The following is a 20,049-nucleotide window of genomic DNA, read 5'->3' as shown; positions in this document are numbered from 1 at the left end:
TGATCCAATCTCCTGCCCTGTCAAGCCGTCAAGCGGTCCGCGAGCTAGCTAGCCAGCCACAGTTTTAACGGGGAAAAAGGATAAGCGCCATGCCATCCACGACCGACGACACGCTGCAGGCTACACGCGCCCTCCTTTTTCCGGCTCCATAGTCCCCGGACCCGGCGTCGTCTTCGCCGCAAACGCGTGCAGAAACGCGAACGCTTCCCCGCGCGCGCGGCGCCGGCGATCCAGGAAGCAACCCCCCACGCCCCCACCCGCTGGTCAACGCGTGCGGCGACGCCACCTGACGACGCCGGGCGACGGTGGGGGTGCCGCACGGGACGGGGACAACGCGGTGTCCGGCCCCTGCCGGTCACGTACAGCTGCGGCGACCGTATCACTGGACTACGCGATCAACGGGGTCGTCCGCAGGCCACACCCGCCCCACCCGGGCGCGATTCTGATCCGGATGTCGACGCGCGGATGGCCACCGCCGGCCAGCGGGTCGGTCTCGGACACAATATTATTGTTTTTTACTCCAAAATGATCTCAGGATGAATGGATGCGGTGACCGGCAATCGCGCGGATACGAGCATATGGACAGGAAAAGAATTTTATAAGACTAGGTCTCACACGTGCTTTGTGATTTGTGAATGTCACCTGTCATTCATCAGGATGCCGCTCGTGTATCATAGGTGCATCTCCTGTCGGGATCAAATCTGTGGTGTGGGACAGGCTAGTACTTCATTTGGTCAGTTCACTTTGGATCTGAATCTCGCAGATAAAAAAACGCTGAACCTTTTTCCTTTTTTGAGTTGAAAAAAAAAACGTTGAACCTGATTGGTGGTTGCTTGCGTGCTAGTGCATGTTTCAGGAGCTTCAATTACGAGCACACACGTGGATCTGCGAGAAACACTAGCGGCCAGAGAGTAATGAAGCGTCATGATTCTGTTCTGCCAATCATTGGTGTGCCTTTGAATCTAGAGTAGCTACTAGTAGATGGGAATCAACACGCCAGTTGATTGAGGAACATGACACTAAGGCCCCTCCCAATGCTTTATCTTATACAGGTGCTAAGTCTTTCACGTAGGCAAAAAATCTGATGTGGCAAGTTATTTAAGAGGAAAGAGATGGGTGTGGTGATCCCAGGAAGAACCAATGCTAAGTGCGTGAACCTAGGCAAAACATCTAAAAGAAGGGAGCCCACCAATACATGAAGAGCTTTAGTTGCTAAATTATTAAATGAAGCAAGCTTAGCAACCATAAGCTAAGCACCTATGCATTGGGGAGTATAGTTGCTAAGCTATTTAATGTGCTTAGCACCTCATCTAAGGGCATCTCCAACAGTTTGTATGTTAGCTTGTTGGTAAAATATGTCATGTCATCTTCCAACACCTTAACATACAACAACTCCAATGGGTTGTATTTGGTTTGCCCAATAGGATGTGAGATAATAAATAAGGTGCTCTCTCATTCTACATTGGAGCTTGTGCAAGGGGTGTTGGTTCATGTACATACAACCTCTCTCTCTTTCCTCATTTATTGTATGACACATCATCAAAAATCCTATGTGGCAAAGTCTACCAACAACTATCTTACGACCATTGAAGATGCCCTAAGCACCCATGCATCAGCAGCCTAAGGCTGGTTGTAGTGGGAGTATCATAAGTAGTATCATGCATGCCAACTAGATGTTTTGGATGATGTGGCACACAATTAAATAAGGAAAAAAAGGATGTAGTATCATATCATGATACCGTATCATATTAAATGCTCCGCTAGTTTGTGTCATGCATGGCAATTAATAAGGCAATCTAAGATACTAACTTATGATACTATGCATTACGGAGTTAGTATCACACACTAGTATTATATGCATGATACTAGTATATGATACTCCCCATTACAACCAGCCTAAGACTAGTCATAGTGGGAGTAACTTAGCTAATAATATAGCGCACTACAAGAAATTTTTGCTTATGTGGCAAGTAATTAATGAGAGGTGGTGACATAATATGTTACTGTAACATAACGCTTTCCAAAATAAGATGAGTCTATAAGCTAATAAATGAAGTCATCTAAGATACTCCCTCCATCACACTTTAAAGGGCGTATCTCCAAAACCAATTTTTTGCACAATTAGAGGAAAATAGGGCGCAGGTCATTAATTAGCCCACTGAAATTACTCCTTTCTCTTGCCTTCCTCGTGCGCATGCATGGTGTGAACTGAAACTTTAGGTGGAGGTGTGAACCGATTTTGTTTGCATGCATGGCTGTGCAAGGCCTTTTATTGGACGGGGAGATTACTATGCGTTTGTTTAGCGATTAATTAGGCACATATCCTTAACTACCGCAGCTCCAGCGCATCATTTATTCCTGCCAATCGCTAGCGACCTTGGGCCTAGAGAGATGTGAGGTACGCCCTTTAAACTGTGATGGAGGGAGTACTACTGTTATGTTATTTTACATTATGAAGGTAGTAATTTAGGCTGGTGTTATATGCATGACACTAGTCTAAGTTACTTCCCACTATGACTAAGGCTAGTCATAGTGGGAGTAATTTACCTAGTAACATAGCGTATTCCAAGAAATTTTTACTTATGTGGCAAGTATTTAGTGTGAGGTGGTAACATAATATGTTACTGTAATAAATGAAGTCATTGCTTCCCAAGCCAAGATGAGTCTACAAGCTAATAAATGAAGTCATTTATGACACTACCATCATGTTACTTTGCATTATGAAGGTTGTTACGGCATATCTTTCTCAAGGTAGTTTTGGTGATTGATGACAACATGTTTGCGGATTAATCGTGTGCTTTGAATAATTCATAGTTTCTCCCCTGGCATGAGACGCCTTCTTCCCCTCGGAGTGTATTTCAAGACGGTGTAGCTCTTTCGTTTCTTTCTCGGTGGACTAGTTGCGTAGAGGGCACCGTACTATCAAGAGGGGGTCCGCTGGGGTTTTGCATGGATAGAATCATCACGTACACATCAGCTTCTCACCCTCCGAGCATTTCCTTTCCATTGAAGAGATCTCTCCTCTCTTCCTTGTCCTGTCTGGGTCAAAGCGGTAGTACCGCGCACCCAGCGGTAGTACCGCTGAGGAGCCAAGCGGCAGTACCGCTCGGCTCCGCAGCGGTAGTACCGCCCGTGGCTCCACAGCAGTAGTACCGCTGGGGGCCTGGCACCTCCGCCTTGTCCTCAGCTTCTTTGAGAGATTTCTTCTCTCTCGCGCGCCCCAGCGGTAGTACCGCACTGCCTGCGGTACTACGACCGAAGGGTCACAAGCGGCAGTACCGCTCCACAGCGGTACTACCGCCCCTGACCCCACTGCCGTAGTACCGCTGGGCAGTCTGGCTCCTACCGCCTCGATTCAAGAGGTCTTTTTCTCGTGTCGGGTTTTGCGGCACTAGTCACGGTTGTAGTGGCGGTAGTACCGTTCCAGCAGCGGTAGTACCGCCCTACCACCGCGGTAGTACCGTATTTGGGTCCGTTCCCTACTAGTCTCCTCAGCGCGGTAGTACCGCTGGCTGGAGCGGCAGTACCGTTGTCCTGGCGGTAGTACCGCCCCCTCTCAGCGGTAGTACCGCCCTGTGCGGGGCTGGTTGGTGGGGGGCAACAGGATTGTTGCCCCCATTATAAAAGGGAGTCCCCTTCTTCCTTCTCACCTACCTCTTCCTCCCCAAGCTCCATTTATTGCTCAAGCTCCATTAAATACTCCAAGCTTCATTTTCGCCCGATCTATCTTTCTAGCTAATCAAACTTGTTGATTTGCTCGGGAGTGTTTGAGAAGGCTCCGATCTACACTTCCACCAAGGGATTTTCGATTCCCCCACTCATCCCTAGCGGATCTTGTTACTCTTGGGTGTTTGAGCACCCTAGACGGTTGAGGTCACCTCGAAGCCATATTCCATTGTGGTGAAGCTTCGTGGTCTTGTTGGGAGCCTCCGATTAAGTTGTGGAGATTGCCCCAACCTTGTTTGTAAAGGTTCGGTCGCCGCCTTCAAGGGCACCAATAGTGGAATCACGGCATCTCGCATTGTGTGAGGGCGTGAGAAGAATACGGTGGCCCTAGTGGCTTCTTGGGGAGCATTGTGCCTCCACACCGCTCCAATGGAGACGTACTTGCCCTCAAAAGGAAGGAACTTCGGTAACACATCCTCGTCTTCACCGGATGCACTCTTGGTTATCTCTTACCTTTACTTGTGCAAGCTCTTTAGTGTTTCTACCCTTGCTTGCTTGTATGCTTGTTGTTATTGCATCATATAGGTTGCTCACCTAGTTGCACATCTAGACAACCTACTTTGATGCAAAGTTTAATTTGGTAAAGAAAAGCTAAAAATTGGTAGTTGCCTATTCACCCCCCCCCTCTAGTCAACCATATCGATCCTTTCAAAGGTAGTAACTTAGACTAGTGTCATGCATATGACACTAGTCTAAGTTACTCCCCACTTTGACCAGCCTAACGGATGAGCTTTCGCAATTGAAATGTGGCAGAGACACACGGGAAAATATCAAGTGCTACGGGAGCGTCTAAGTTTAGCTGCTCCCCTTTTTTCATGCCCTGGTCTGAAGAAAACACAAATAGTTATTCTCCCGCGTGTTCTAAAAAAGATAAGGGACATTTATATTTATGCCCCTAATTTGCGCCCACTCTCAGATTTACCCCTAATTTCAAAGTCTGCTCAAATTTACCCCTCCGTCGTTAGGTGCACTTACAGAAATACCTTTCCTCCTCCACAAGAAACGTCTCCTTCCTCCTCCCGTCGGCGCCATCGCGGATCCGCCCGGCCTCCGATGGCCTTTGGCCTATGGAGGTGCGGAGGATCTCGGCCCCCCGCCGGCGGGAGGGACCCCGTTCTCGTTTTTGCTAGGTTGAACGTCTTGGTTGGGACTGTGTGGCGGCGACGATGTCCCTCCGTAGTAATAATGTCTCCCACGTCCTATCTTCGTCCTGATGGTGTGAATAGCATTGTCGGAGGATGTGTGGACGTGTGTCTCCGTCGGATCTCATGGGATTCAATCGGTGCTGGTCTTCGGTGGATCTCTTTGGATCCAGTTTTTGTCCCTCCGTAGTAATAATGTCTCCCACGTCCTATCTCTGTCCCGATGGTGCGAATAGCGTTGTCGGAGGATGTGTGGAGGTGTGTCTCCGTCGGATCTCATGGGATTCAATCGGTGCTGGTCTTCGGTGGATCTCTTTGGATCTAGTTTTTGTCCATCTTCGTTCGTGTGGTTCCAGGTTTGATCTTTCCAATCTACAACTCTCTTCATCGGCAATGGTTGCTGCTCTGGTGTGTTGGTCATTTGGGGCCTTAGCACGACGACTTCCCGACTGTCTACTACAACAAGGTTTGCCCGACTTCGGTGATGGGGGGGGATGACGGCGACGCGCCTTCGGCTCGCTCCAGTGCTCGTAATCATCGCTAGGTGGTCTACGGATCTGGATATAATTTTTATTATTTCTAGTGTTCGTTGTACTACCATGATTGAAGATGAATAGATTGAAAAAAATTTCGCAAAAAAATACCCTTCTGTGCCGTTACCGTCCGGTCAAAGCAGGTCAAAGGGCTTTGACCGTCCTGAAAAAAATAGCAAAAAAATCTTAAAAATCTGAAAATTTGTAGTATCAAAGATACTCTGGTTCGCAAGGTGCGTGCAAATTTTCGTGCTGTTTGGACATTCCAGGAGCTCGTGTCAAAGGAAAAAGATAAATATGTAAGCGTGTGAATAGTAAATTCAAAAAAATAGTAAGAAAATTCAAAAAAATATGAAATTTTTTGGCATCAAAGAGGCTCGGGTCTGCAAGCTGCGTGCAATTTTTTGTTGTGTTTGGACATTGGAGGGGCTTGTGGAGAAAAAAACAATATTTGGCTCGGGAAAAAACTTGGGAAAAATGACTATTTTGTTTTTTCTTGCTAGAGCTCCTCGCATGTCATTTGATCACAAAAACTTGCAAGCACCTTGTGCACCCAAGCCTCTTTAATGCCAAAAAAAATTCATTTTTTAATTTTCTTGCTATTTTATTTCAAATTTACCTGTTCACAAGCGTGCAGATTAACTATTTTTCCTCGCCACGAGCTCCTGGAATGTCCAAATAGCATGAAAATTTGCACACACTTTGCGCACATGAGTATCTTCGATCTCACAAAATTTTAGATTTTTTTGCTATTTTTAGGACGATCAAAGCTGTTTGACCGGACAGTAACGACGCAGAAGGGCATTTCTTTAAGGGCACCTAACGGCTGAGGGGCAAATTTGAGCAGGTTTTCAAATTAGGGGTATATCTCATTAGATGGTTTGAGTTAGGGACATAAATGCAAATGGCCCAAAAGATAAACAACCATTAAGAAGCGAAAAGGCAATCAGTTCGTGGAATACAACTTTCTCATACAATATTTGACAACTTTTGTCCTCTATGGCAGCGACAATAACGTCAACTCGACCTCTCCTTCGATTCGGACTCTGGAGAGGAGCTCAAGTTAGAGGCCACTGCGCACGCTTGGACCACCGCAGCTATCTCCGCCATGATTTGGGCCTGGCATGCAGGGTTGAGCTACGCGTAGTACGTGGGGCGGCAGTGGACCACTGACGGTGGTCACGGTGTGGATCGGCCATTTCAAGCAGCGGTGGCGAATCTAGACCGGTATTTTTAGTGGCTCCGACGGCTAGGGCTAGGGTTCGTCGCGGCGGCGGCTTCCATTTTTAGCCGGCCGGCTGTGTGGAGATTTGGTGGCACGAGGTATGAAGCCATTACTACCGGTGGTGCTCCTGCTGCTTCAAGTTTTGTCCACGCTACAACTGCTTCATCTTCTCTATAAACACAAACTGCTTCAACTTATCTATTAAAATGAAACTTCAACTTCTTTGTTAAAATGAAAACTGCTTCAACAACATTATAACTGGAAATTGGTTACACTTCTTTGCAAAGTACTAGTGTCTACCTCCTTTTCAAGAAAAACTTTTGATCCATTCATCAACTGTCAAAGCAGTATAAAGAACACTAGAGGTAAGAATTACATCCAGATGTGCAAATCACCTAGCAATGACAACAAGCACTAAAGCGAGCCGAAGGCGAGGCTATTTCTCTCCCCCCTCGCCCCTTGCACTCATCTCCGCCCCTCATCCCCCTAGGTCGGGTCTCGGACGGCCCCGATGGCCTCCACCGATGGCAGGGGCGGCCTTCCTCGATGCACTGGCGGTACAGGTGGCCTCCCTCGATTGCAGCTCCTCAACTTAGGTCTGCCCAGATGGGATCTAGGGTTGCCCTGGCCGGTCATGTTGCTCTTCGGCCGTCCTTCGTGGTGGTCGGACATGCCCTAGTCGCTGCGGCTCCCCACCCTCCGCCCCATCCCCTGGTCCATCTTCGGGTCAACCTCTTTGGGAGGCGGCCTTGGAGATGCCTGGTTGTGCCTGGCGGCAGCTGCTTCCTGCAGCGCGCCGACCGGGAGATTGTTGGGGAACGTAGTAATTTCAAAAAAATTCCTACGCACACGCAAGATCATGGTGATGCATAGCAACGAGAGGGGAGAGTATTGTCTACGTACCCTCGTAGACTGGCAACGGAAGTGTTGACACAACATAGAGGAAGTAGTCGTACGTCTTTCCGATTCGACCGATCCAAGTACCGAACGTACGGCACCTCCGAGTTCTGCACACGTTCAGCTCGATGACGATCCCCGGACTCCGATCCAGCAAAGTGTTGGGGAAGAGTTCCGTCAGCACGACGGCGTCGTGACGATCTTGATGTTCTACCGTCGCAGGGCTTCGCCTAAGCACTGCTACAATATTATCGAGGAGTATGGTGGAGCGGGGCATCGCACACGGCTAAGAGAACGATCACGAAGATCAACTTGTGTGTCTATGGGGTGCCCCCTGCCCCCGTATATAAAGGAGTGGAGGAGAGGAGGGCCGGCCCTCTCTATGGCGCGCCCTAGGAGAGTCCTACTCCCACCGGGAGTAGGATTCCCCCTTTCCTAGTCCAACTAGGAGTCCTTCCAAGTAGTAGGAGTAGGAGACAAGGAAGGGGAAGAGGGAAGAGAAGGAAGGAGGGGGCGCCGCCCCTCCCCCTAGTCCAATTCGTACTAGTCAATGGGGGGGGGGCGCGGCCTGCCTCTTCCTCTCCCCTAAAGCCCAATAAGGCCCACATACTTCTTCCCCCGTATTCCCGTAACTCTCAGGTACTCCGAAAAATACCCGAACTACTCGGAACCTTTCCGATGTCCGAATATAGTCGTCCAATATATCGATCTTTACGTCTCGACCATTTCGAGACTCCTCGTCATGTCCCTGATCTCATCTAGGACTCCGAACTCCTTCGGTACATCAAAACTCATAATATAACTGTCATCGAAACCTTAAGCGTGCGGACCCTACGGGTTCGAGAACAATGTAGACATGACCGAGACACGTCTCCGGTCAATAACCAATAGCGGAACCTGGATGCTCATATTGGCTCCTACATATTCTACGAAGATCTTTATCGGTCAGGCCGCATAACAACATACGTTGTTCCCTTTGTCATCGGTATGTTACTTGCCCGAGATTCGATCGTCGGTATCTCAATACCTAGTTCAATCTCGTTATCGGCAAGTCTCTTTACTCGTTCTGTAATACATCATCTCGCAACTAACTCATTAGTTGCAATGCTTGCAAGGCTTTATGCGATGTGCATTACCGAGAGGGCCCAGAGATACCTCTCCGACAATCGGAGTGACAAATCCTAATCTCGAAATACGCCAACCCAACATGTACCTTTGGAGACACCTATAGAGCTCCTTTATAATCACCCAGTTACGTTGTGACGTTTGGTAGCACACAAAGTGTTCCTCCGGTAAACGGGAGTTGCATAATCTCATAGTCATAGGAACATGTATAAGTCATGAAGAAAGCAATAGCAACATACTAAACGATCGAGTGCTAAGCTAACGGAATGGGTCAAGTCAATCACATCATTCTCCTAATGATGTGATCCCATTAATCAAATAACAACTCTTTGTCTATGGTTTAGGAAACATAACCATCTTTGATCAACGAGCTAGTCAAGTAGAGGCATACTAGTGACACTCTGTTTGTCTATGTATTCACACATGTATTATGTTTCCGGTTAATACAATTCTAGCATGAATAATAAACATTTATCATGAAATAAGGAAATAAATAATAACTTTATTATTGCCTCTAGGGCATATTTCCTTCAGAGATTTGCCTACGCGTGAGTCTCCTTCACCACCCACCCACCCCTAGCAGGGGCAGCTTCGGCCCAGCGACCATGGAACCGCGACCCCTCCCGTGTCCATGGGCGACATGGCTTTGGATCCGACGCGCCCCGGGAGTTGCGCTCTTTCCGGCTTCTTTGGCTCGCTGGCTCCTTGACATCTCCTCATGACCCCCCCCCGCTGGTGCCCTTGGTTGGCCTTCTATCCGGGCGCATCGTGTATTCCTAAACGGTCCGGGAGATGCACCCCCTTACAACTCCTTGAGCCCGCTGGCGTCCCTGCTGCTCCGGTCCCGGTGGCGTGGATGTGTGCTCCCTTCCAGATCTTGCCTTGTCCGGATCTTTGGCCACCGTTGCATCCCCGTCGCCTCTCATTCCGCTCAGCCACGCAACCTTGCCCTCCTCCAAAGCTCGCACGTCCGGCGGTGCCCGGTGGCTCCTTTAGCGTCGGGCGTGGCTCCCCTTCTTGAAGTCGTAGCTTCGGCTTATGCCCAACTTCCTCTTCTCCGCTTCGTGCTCCGCCGACTTGGGATTGCTCTGATCTTGGCCAGAACGAAATCCCTACATCCTATGCTGGCAGTGGCAACACATGCGGGGTGTCGTCCCTTCTTGGAGGCGCTGCGTGGCCGTTATATGTGCCCCTCTTCGAGCATCAGAGGAAACCCTAGGTCTGGTTTTCTAGATCGGACGAAGATGGCGTCTTTGATATCATTCTCCTTCGTGAAGGTGTTGTCTTTGTTTGCTCGCGGTGTCCTTGGTGCTGGATTACACCATGTTCACGCATCTTGCCATGTATTGTATTAGGTTATGTACTCATTCTAACTTTTTCTACCAATGAAATGATATGTAAGCTTTGCGTATTCATGAAAAAATGTGTTAAATTCGAAATTATCTGACGGCAAACAGACCGGCCGATTCTAGATAATAAGTCGGCCGACGCGTAGCATGCGTCATCTTTCCCACGCCGGCGCTGATGCATATTTTTTTCGCGATCAAATTTTGCAAAAAAAGTTCGCGAGTCAGATTTTGCAATTGGCGCGCGCTGATTCATCTAGAATACGTGCTTTGACTTTTGACGTCACACGTTGCACATTTTTTTTCTGAGCCATACACGTTGTATAGTTGAACTTGAACACGGCCGCACGTCCCGGGGCCTGCGGCACACGCGCACCACGAGCGACGCGCGCCATATATTTTCAAAGAAGAGCTTAGCCCAACTTTACCGCGCGACCCTATTCTGTTCAGTCCCGTCCGTTTGGGTAAAAGGGACAAAAAAAGCGGTCCAGCGCGCGGGAGCAATCGGAATTTTGTCCATTTTGTGTCCGTTTTTGACCTATCCACGGCCCAAGTTTGCGCCGCTTTTGGGGTGAAACGGACACCATGCGGACGCGCGTCGTCTGCGCGTGTCCTCCCCTGGCCCGCCCGCCGGTGGCATAAGGCGGGCCTTTTTCTATCCGCCCCCCTCTCTCCTTCCGGCCGCACCCCCTCCACTTTTCCCCATTCTTCCCCTCGCTGCCGCCGCCGCTGCCGCACCCCCTCCACTCTGCCGCCGCCGACGCGAGCTCGTCCAACCCTTTCCTCTCGGCGCCGCCGAGCTACCCAACCACGGGCACCTGGTTTGCGCACCCGCCGGCCGTTTTTGGGGCGGATCCGGTCGGTCTTGAGCTCGGCCGGCTGTGGGAGGCCGGGCCGCGCCATGGACTGACCGGGCACCTCGCCGGAAGGCCCTGGCAGGGCCGCAAGGCCACATGCAGGCAGTGGCTCCTCCTCTAGCCGCTCGGATCTGCATCTCGGTGGTCCGCCGGCAGATACACGAATGGCGGTCGGTCGGACTCGGTGCTTGCCCAAAAGCTCGTCGGCGCACCGTTGCCACTTATTAAGTGCGACCACTGCCCAAGGATGATCGTGCGCCGCATGTCTACAACGCCGGAACATCCCGGATGGGTGTTCATCAAGTGCTTAAACGATGGGGTATGCGCTTTTCCTAGCTTCGGTTTGTGCTCTAGATTTGACTAGTTGTGCTAACTTCAAATTTTATTGTGTAGAATGGATGCAAGTTTTGGTATTGGGAAGAAGAGTACATCGATATATTGATAGAGCGAAATTTAGTACATATTCGTGCATTTTTAGCTAGCATAGAGGCTGTAAATGAGACAAATGCACTTGTTGCTAGATTAGAGGCTAGACACGAGACTAGGTCTGAGGAAGCAACATCTACTTCTGGCTTGAAGAAGAAAGGAGGATGCCAGATCGAGCCTCCTCCACAGATCAACAATGAGTGCATCGAGAAGGCCCTAACCCAACTTAAGGGGGCAGTTATGGAAGTTGGCTATCTTCTAAAATGTATTCTTATTGTTTTTATTTTCCTTGGCCTTACTTTACTAGTCAAAATGTGATGATGTATTGTCATGTATCAAAAATAAATGAAAAAAAAGTTAAAACTTGCAAAGAAAAAATGCATGCGGACAGAATGTGGCCGGGATGCGTCCGCGCGTTGATCGCACGGCCACCGCATCCCAGGACACGCCTAGACACGATTCCAAATCCCTACCCAAACGAATAGAATCCGGACAAAACAGACGTCCGTTTGGAATCGCGCGGTGCAAGTTGGCCTTATCCGCCAGATCTACGTGCAGTTCCGACGCGTCACGGCCCGTCTTAGATAACACGTGGTGTTGTGTACTCGACTGACACTGCGATCTTTCACCGCAGAAGGTCCTCTTTAGTTTATAGCCGCAAGATTGTATGGCCGAGATCTGAAGCGCAGCGATCAAGCCAGCAGCATTCACCCGAAGAGCGCGCGTGCGTGCCACGGTCACCGCCGGCATCCCTCGGCCGGTGCCACGCGCCGCCCACGGACGGCCTTCGAAGCGTTGCTGCCACCGTCGTCGACCGGCGCCGTCAAGCTGTTCCCTGGAAAGCGTCACGCCACCGGGCCGTAACGCTGGCTTCTCCTTTTCCGGTCCCGTAGTCCCCGGAGCCGCCAGCCTTTTCGCCGCAAACGCGTGCAAAAACCCGAACGCTTCCCCGCGCGGCGCCGGCGACCCAGGAAGCAACCGCCCCACACCCACACCCGCACCCACCAGTCAACGCGCGCGGGGGCACACGCAAGCGGCGACGCCACCAGACGACGCCAGGCGGGGGGGCGGCTCACGGCCAGAATCTCCGGGAAATTATAAGGAGGGCGAGCGCGCGCTCTGGCTGGGCGACGGTGGGATGCCGCGCGGGGCGGGGACAACGCGGTGACCGCGGCCCGCGGCCCCTGCCGGCCACGCACAGGCGCGCCGACCGGATCGACCGATCACCGGACTGCTCGACCCGATCAACGGGGCCACCCGCAGGCCACACCCACCCCACCCGGCCGCGATTCTGATACGGATGCCGACGCACGGATCGGCGGAAGGCGATCGGCAGCACAGGAGCAGACGCGCCGCAGCCTCACTTCGGTCTCGGACGCAATATTATTGTTTTTTCTCCAAATGGCCTCGGGATGAATGGATGCGGTGAACGGCAGTCGCGCTAGGAGTGTATGGACAAGAAGCGGTCCCGCCGCTCGTGTATCATACTATCATACGTACATACATACACGTCCTGTCAGGATCAAATCAAAATCTGTGACCGATCGATGTGGGGCAGAGTTGCTTCATTTGGTTTGGCAATTTTTGGTTTATACTCAGTTAAGTAATACCCCGACGCTTCATTGACATGTACGGACACACACACCATGGCGTGTACCTGGAGCCAACAGTCGAGTACTACTAGTACTTTGAACATTTTTCCTTTTAAAACTCGAGTACTTTGAACCAGGAATGAAGTGTGGTAATCAGGGCTGGTAGTTGCGTGCGTGGCGTATGATTTAGGGGCTTCAATTGCGAGCACACACGTGGATCTGGCTCTACAAAGGCTAGATAGAAAGCAACGAAGCACCATGATATCGGCCCCCCTGGGCAATCATGTCTTTGAATCTAGCGTTGGACTTGGACATCAGCGTGCCTGCTGATTGAGAGCATGACACCAACGCATGAGCTCTCGCAATTGAAATGTGGTCGCGACACACATAGCTGTTCCCCCTTTATTTTATTCCTGTTCTGAAGGGGACGCACAAAATGGTTGCATATTCTCCCCGCGTGCTTTGGAGAGGATAAACGGCCGTCGAGAGGCGAAAAGGCGTTCCATTTGGTGGATGATACGATACAGCTTTCTAATAATTTGACAAAGTGTCGAGAAACAAAACGCCCAAAGACACGATCAACAGTCGAGCAGACGGACCGAACTCCGACTTTTCTCACCCAGCTTCAATTAATCAATTATGCAAACAAATTAATACGAATGATCTGCGAATCGCCATCCGGATAAGACACGCACGCAAACACACACTCTTTAACGTGCGGCCAAGCCTGATTCCCCCTGATTCCTCCAAACATAAAAACATACTATAAAAAAACAAGAACTTTTCTTTTGGAACTGGGAAAAAAAGGGCTTGATGAAGTCAAATTGAGGTTGAGCCTGGGTCGGGTCATCAGAAACCATTCCTCCTCCCTCATAAAAACTCCCTGGAGCACCCGAGGCGCCACCCCGCCAGGGCCAAGCTCCGATAAAAGCCCGCGCTCTCCCTGCCCCCCACCTAACGTTCTCCCAGCCTCCAGTCCACCCCGCCACGCACGCACGCGCGCGCGCGCTCTAGCTCGCTCTCGCTCTCGGGTCCTAGCTGCTCCCGCGTCTTCTTGACCTTTCCCCCCGCCGAGAGGTGCCGGCAGGTCGGCGAACCCGCGCCCGCGCGCGCTCAGGCTCTCGCTCTCGAGTCCTAGCCGTCTTGACCTTCACCCCCGCCGAGAGGGAGGTGCCGGCAGGCCGGCGAACCAGCGCCCGCGCGCGCGCCGGGCCGGCATGGCGGCGGCGGAGGGGGCAATGCGGATGGGCAAGTACGAGATGGGGCGGACGCTGGGGGAGGGGCACTTCGGCAAGGTGAGGCTGGCGCGGCACGCCGACACCGGCCGCGCCTTCGCCATCAAGATCCTCGACCGCCAGCGCATCCTCGCCATGAAGATCGACGAGCAGGTGCGCGCCCCCCCTCCGCCCAATCGATTTCTTCCGTCCCGCTCTTGCGCGTTCCGGGTGCTCACCGTGGTTGCTTGCTTGCGGCGGCCCACGCAGATAAAGACGGAGATCGCGACGCTGAAGCTGCTCAAGCACCCCAACGTCGTCCGCCTCTACGAGGTAAATTTCACCCCCACCATCCCTCGCCCAAGCCCACAAGTCGAGAGAGTTCGTAAGATTTGGTCCTCTTTTTCTTTCCCTGGCGCTGAAATGTTCTTGGAGCCGGGGTGGGTGGGTAGGAGTAAATGAGCGCCAATCGCGTGATCGGCACATCGATCCGCAGCCACACCGTGCGCCATTGAAGTTGCCGTCTGAACCTCCAAAGCTGCGGCGGGTTCCAATTATTTTATCTCAACTTAAACTTATTTTGGCTGCGGAGACGATAGGCAGAAGAAGACTCACCGAGCAACCCAGCAGTCGTCCGCTTTGAATAACCGCCCACATGCGCGGTTAAAAATGGGTTCTATCCTTTTTCTTGGTGGCGACATCGGTGTAAAAAGGACCGAACGCCTGAGGTGACTAGCCAAACAATGAATTTTCTACCCGGCCGGAGCAGGAAAGGGCAAGAGCCCTGTCGCTCTCGTGTTACACGCCACCATTAATTTTCTGCCTTGCACTATTTCCTCAGCATTATTATACCAGGGCGAGCATTACTTTTCTGTCCTGTGTATTATACTAGTGCGACCATTGAGATTGGCCAAGATCCAGCGTAGTTACGTGCAGCAAGAAAACAAAACACGGGCTGTCACATCTGATGACGTCCATGGTCCATTGGGCATTATGATACTAGTCAAGATCATGCTAACCTGACCGGACGTCTGCGCGCCATCTCAGCCGTGTGATCTGGGTGTGATCTGGGGATCCGGTGGCCGACATCGCTCCACGGAGGCGATCGGATCAGGACGCCCTGTGTTAATGTTAACGATAACTGAAGCAACCCGGAAGCCACCAAACGGGTGCTCCCAAAGCGGAACACAATCATTGAGGGAGGGGGAGCCGTCTAGTTTATCGTTTGTGCGTTTCAGGCAGCTCCTCGGTCCTGCAAGGCATTGCACGCCAGCATCACATCACAGTACTGCAAAATGCAATGCAGAGAGAGAGAGGATAAGAACCAAACAGGCTACACGATAGGATTGCAATGGAGAGATAAGTGCCAAACGGGCTAGACAACAGTAGTAATTTCAAGGATAACCTGGAAAAGGGAGGCTTGTTGGGGGGAAACTAGACCGTTTCTTTCGAGTGTTCGGCTCACCGACTGGTTGCGTTAGTGGATAAACTCCAACTCCATCCATGTTATGTTAGGCTTGCTCCTTGGCTTCCTGCGATCGGAAAGAAAGGTTAGGAAAGCGATGCCTGCACGCCGAAGCAAAGCATTAGAAATTTGGTCCCCTGAAACGTAGAATTGCACCCTACAATCTCTAAATTATTATACAGTAACGACGAAACTGCAATCTATCGGAGATGCAGTACCAGCCAAGAAAGCTGAGGCCATCATCCTCCATTGAAAATGTGATTCCCTGAACAATAAAATTGCACGGAAAAAACAGAAATCATACCAATTTTATTTTAAAGAGGTTAAGCAAGGCATTTCTGTAACAACTATCCACGCCCACTTTATCCTTGGCCAGCCTGAGTGTGTTACAATTTCACCCCTTCTTCTCCAGGTTGCCGCGAGCAAGACCAAGATATACATGGTGCTCGAGTACGTAAACGGAGGAGAGCTATTTGAGAAAATCGTAAGGATTCTTCTCATACGCTCCCACTGTGATAAGCATGCTTCACATGCATCCATCTCTAACACTCCCTGATGCATGCCAGGCACTAAAGGGCAAGCTCTCAGAGAAGGAAGGGAGGAAACTGTTCCAGCAGCTAATGGATGCTATAAGCTATTGCCACGAGAGGGGGGTTTATCATAGGGACCTTAAGGTAAGTAACTACTGAGAGTTTCCACCTTTTGATCCCGAACTACGAATGGATACGAGATTAAGACCTGACATTCTTCCGCACCTTCTGTAGCCCGAGAATGTCCTGGTTGATGCGAAAGGGAACATAAAGGTCTCTGATTTTGGACTAAGTGCCCTTCCACAGCATCAACGGGTATGGTATTTTTTCCTTTTAGGTAGCTGAATCATTCCCCTGGTGTCTGAAACAAAGCCCCATTTTCAGAAAGATGGATTACTGCATACCACGTGTGGCAGCCCTAACTACATAGCCCCTGAGGTAAGGACTAAGCATTATTTCATCTGGCTCTGAACTTGATACTGGTTCATGATTCTTCTGCTTACTCCATAAGGAGGATGGAATTTCTGATGGTGGTGTATGTATGTAGGTCCTTCTCAACAAAGGTTATGATGGCTCCATGTCAGATGTATGGTCCTGTGGCGTTATCCTCTATGTGATGCTTACAGGGAATCTTCCGTTCGATGACGAAAATATGGTTGTCCTTTATCAAAAGGTATGAAGCAAAGAATCGAGGCCCACGCTAGCAAAATGTGTTCTCTTTTTTGCTGCGGCCATATATCTCACAGTGTGATATTATCCTCAGATTCTAAAAGGGGATTATCGTATTCCTAAATGGCTTTCGCCAGGAGCCCAAGATATACTGCGAAAACTCCTGGATCCAAACCCCATTACCCGCCTTGGCATGGACGGACTAAGGGAACACGATTGGTTCAATCAAAGTTATACTCCAGCAGTGCCTTTTGATGATGATGACGATAATTACGTTGGTGATGACAACTCCCACATGACCAAGGTAGCCTATGTGATGTGCACTAATATTTGTTGTATAACCGCATGGTTTTAAATTTTAACTGAGTGACAAAGACTGAACTTCATCTGTTTTTTTTCTTGAAGAACAATGGCATTCAAGACAACCCCGCAATCAACCAGATGAATGCTTTTCAACTCATCGGAATGTCCTCGTGCCTTGATTTATCTGGGTTTTTTGAGAAAGAAGTGAGTCCAATATTTGTTTCTTCATCTCATCTGTTAGTGTATGTTCATGCATTTTACTGTTAGGAAAGCAACTTAACTTTATTGAAGGCCCAAGGGGCATATATATATTACACATGACTTGAGGTGCAAGGAAACTAAACATAGACTAATAAGGACTCCTAGACCAGTACTAATACTCCTTAACATTTACTTCCTCAAAATTACTACCAAAGGGTCTAAGCTAGATACAATCCAAACCCATACATCCAACAGGATCTAACTTGGAAGAGCCACACCTGGGATAATAAGCACAGCAAACAACAAAAACGTTAGGCAATGTGAGAAAACAATAGCAGACAGGAACAAGTGACTGACAAAGCCACTGATTATTGTCATAATTATGTACATGTCCTCACCGCGCATCTGCTATGCCAATATTATGGAGTTATAAATGTCCTCCATTGTAGTAGTGACCCTCCACTAAACTCAGATGTGTGGCTTCATTGCAGGACGTCTCAGAAAGAAAAACCAGATTTGCATCAAACTACCCCCCTACTTATCTATTTGAGAAGATAGAGAGCAATGTCATAAATATGGGCTTCCAAGTACAGAAGAACAATGGCAAGGTTAGTGACCTCAGATGTGTCTATGGACTAAGAACTGCATCACGTTAAAACTCACAGTTCAATGGATTGTGTACAAACTTTGTTTTCTTCAGTCAGTGATGTTGACAGCTATATTATCATGTTCTACAGCTAAAAGTGATCCAAGAGCGCAAGGGACCAACAAATCCAAGAGGGCATGGATCATTATTAATTTCTGCTGAGGTACTTTTATCATATTGTCACAATTAAAAATACAGATTAATGCAAAAGAAGAAGTAACTATCCAATACAGCTTCCATTTCATGGTGCAATCTGTTCCTGTTGGACATTACTGCATCTTAACATAGTTGTGTTGTGATTCCAGGTGTTTGAGATCAATGAATCTCTTTATGTTGTTGAGCTCAAAAGGTCATGTGGAGACTGCTCCCTATACAGACAGGTAGGGTTACTTCCCTTGCTGAGTCCGTTTTAAATAATCTGTTTATTTCTTGATCATTTCGGTCACAGCACAACATCCAAATTACAATTTATAACCTATGCCATTCTTGCTGCAGCTGTGTGCAACGCTCTCAGACGACTTGGGAATATGCAAAAGCCAGCAACTTCTGAAGAATGACTCCATAAGACAAGAGCTTTATCGATTTAATAGTAGCTTTTGATGAAAGGGCCCCCTACCCTTTTTCTAGCAAGAGAGCCTACTAGGTAAATGGATCCTCCCTTTTAAACAAGAGGACCCACCAGGCCACCACTAGGTACCATGTATGACACATTTTTGTAAAACCAAGTTGTAGATATACAAGCTACACCATTCAAATACCAAATATTGACCAGCCGAGGAAAAAAAGATTTCTCTTGGATGGTTCATGATAGTTTTATTTTTATTACTTTGGGCAGATTTGCTACTGACTATGTATGCAATATTATGTAAACAGTTGAAGTGCGCATATAAGAATTACCTGTTCTTTGTTTCCCCCTCTTAAGTTTGATGTATACTGGAAGGCAGATCTTCTGTCAATCCTTCAGCTTCTAAATGAGTTCCATGACTTTCGGAAGAATATAATATGATAGAAGATTGTTCTTCTAGTGCAGTTCTTTCAGATACATGCTCAAGTATAAGAATATCTAGCAACCTTAAACTTCAGATTACTAGCAAGGTACGGACAAACAATTGGTACACCAGAACTTTTTCTGGTACAAAAGGTTCTAAGTTTACCAGTAATCCTTACATGAGCACTGCCCTTCACTAAAATGGTGGAAACGATTCCGGTCTCTAATAATCAACTTGCGACCATATACCAAGGATATAAGCTTAATCGCTGAATGGCAGTCTTCACAAGCTCTGAGGTTCTTTGTTATTCGAAGAGTTGACCCTGGAGGGGTGGTCAGCAGCCCAAAAGCAATGGCCAGTTTCTCGCTATGTTCAGCCAGTGCCCGCTTTTTAGACTGCTCATCAATATCTTGCAATACCAAGCTTGTCATGGGCCTATATCCTGCTTGTATTAACCGGCCAATCATCTCTTCCAACATTTTGTAGATCTCCTCAATCCTCGGATGCGATCTATCACCAGAGACAAACTCATGAACTGTGTTCTCCCATTCGATCGAGCTTCTTCCAGGAACCCTCTGAATGTTCTCCCTCTTGATCGTTTTTCTCATTTCTGCAACACCTTCCCACGAGTTTGCTTGTGCATATATGTTTGACAGCAACACATAGTGTCCATCTGCAAGAGGATCCAGTACTTTCAATTTGGCCATAGCTTCCTCTGCAATCTCTACATTCTTATGGATGCGACAGGCGCCAAGAAGTGTTCTCCAAATAATTGCATCCGGCTCAAAAGGCATGCTCCTGATAAGCTGCATTGCCTCCTCAACATGGCCTGCACGACCCAAAAGATCGACCATGCATCCATAGTGCTCGACCCTTGGCACCACACCGTGAACGTCAGTCATTGAGCTGAAATACTTCTTGCCATCACTCACTAGACCAACATGAGTGCACGCCATAAGAACTCCAACGAAGGTGATCTCATTTGGTTGCAGTCCTTGTGATATCATCTCTGAGAACAAACTTAGAGCATCATGGCCAAGTCCGTGATTGGCCAGTCCAATGATCATTGAACTCCAAGTAAGCACGTCCATCACAGGCATAGCGCGGAACACCTTCAGAGAATTCTCAATGTCACCGCACTTGGCATACATGTCAACCAGAGC

At 49.1% G+C, this 20,049-nt stretch overlaps 1 protein-coding gene across 2 annotated transcripts; it reads left to right on the top strand.

Annotated features, from left to right (window-relative positions):
* The first annotated feature begins 13,776 nt into the window (after positions 1–13,776).
* On the top strand, positions 13,777–18,818 carry LOC119353654 (CBL-interacting protein kinase 21-like). Of its 2 annotated transcripts, XM_037620301.1 has the most exons (13): positions 13,780–14,257; positions 14,354–14,416; positions 15,961–16,032; positions 16,115–16,222; positions 16,313–16,393; positions 16,463–16,516; positions 16,626–16,751; positions 16,842–17,051; positions 17,153–17,254; positions 17,743–17,859; positions 17,989–18,060; positions 18,203–18,277; positions 18,393–18,818. In XM_037620301.1, exons 1-13 carry the CDS (start codon positions 14,087–14,089, stop codon positions 18,495–18,497), a joined length of 1,356 nt encoding a protein of 451 aa, XP_037476198.1. In that variant the 5' UTR covers positions 13,780–14,086; the 3' UTR covers positions 18,498–18,818. The 2 variants fall into 2 exon arrangements, with proteins under 2 accessions (XP_037476197.1, XP_037476198.1); XM_037620300.1 differs by having other exon boundaries at positions 13,777–14,416.
* The last annotated feature ends 1,231 nt before the right edge of the window (positions 18,819–20,049 follow it).

The sequence above is a fragment of the Triticum dicoccoides genome, chromosome 2A, assembly GCF_002162155.2.
Source record: "Triticum dicoccoides isolate Atlit2015 ecotype Zavitan chromosome 2A, WEW_v2.0, whole genome shotgun sequence".
Lineage (NCBI taxonomy): Eukaryota > Viridiplantae > Streptophyta > Magnoliopsida > Poales > Poaceae > Triticum > Triticum dicoccoides.
The sequence above is the reverse complement of the archived record's forward strand: the minus strand, read 5'-3'. Positions and strand labels throughout refer to the sequence as shown.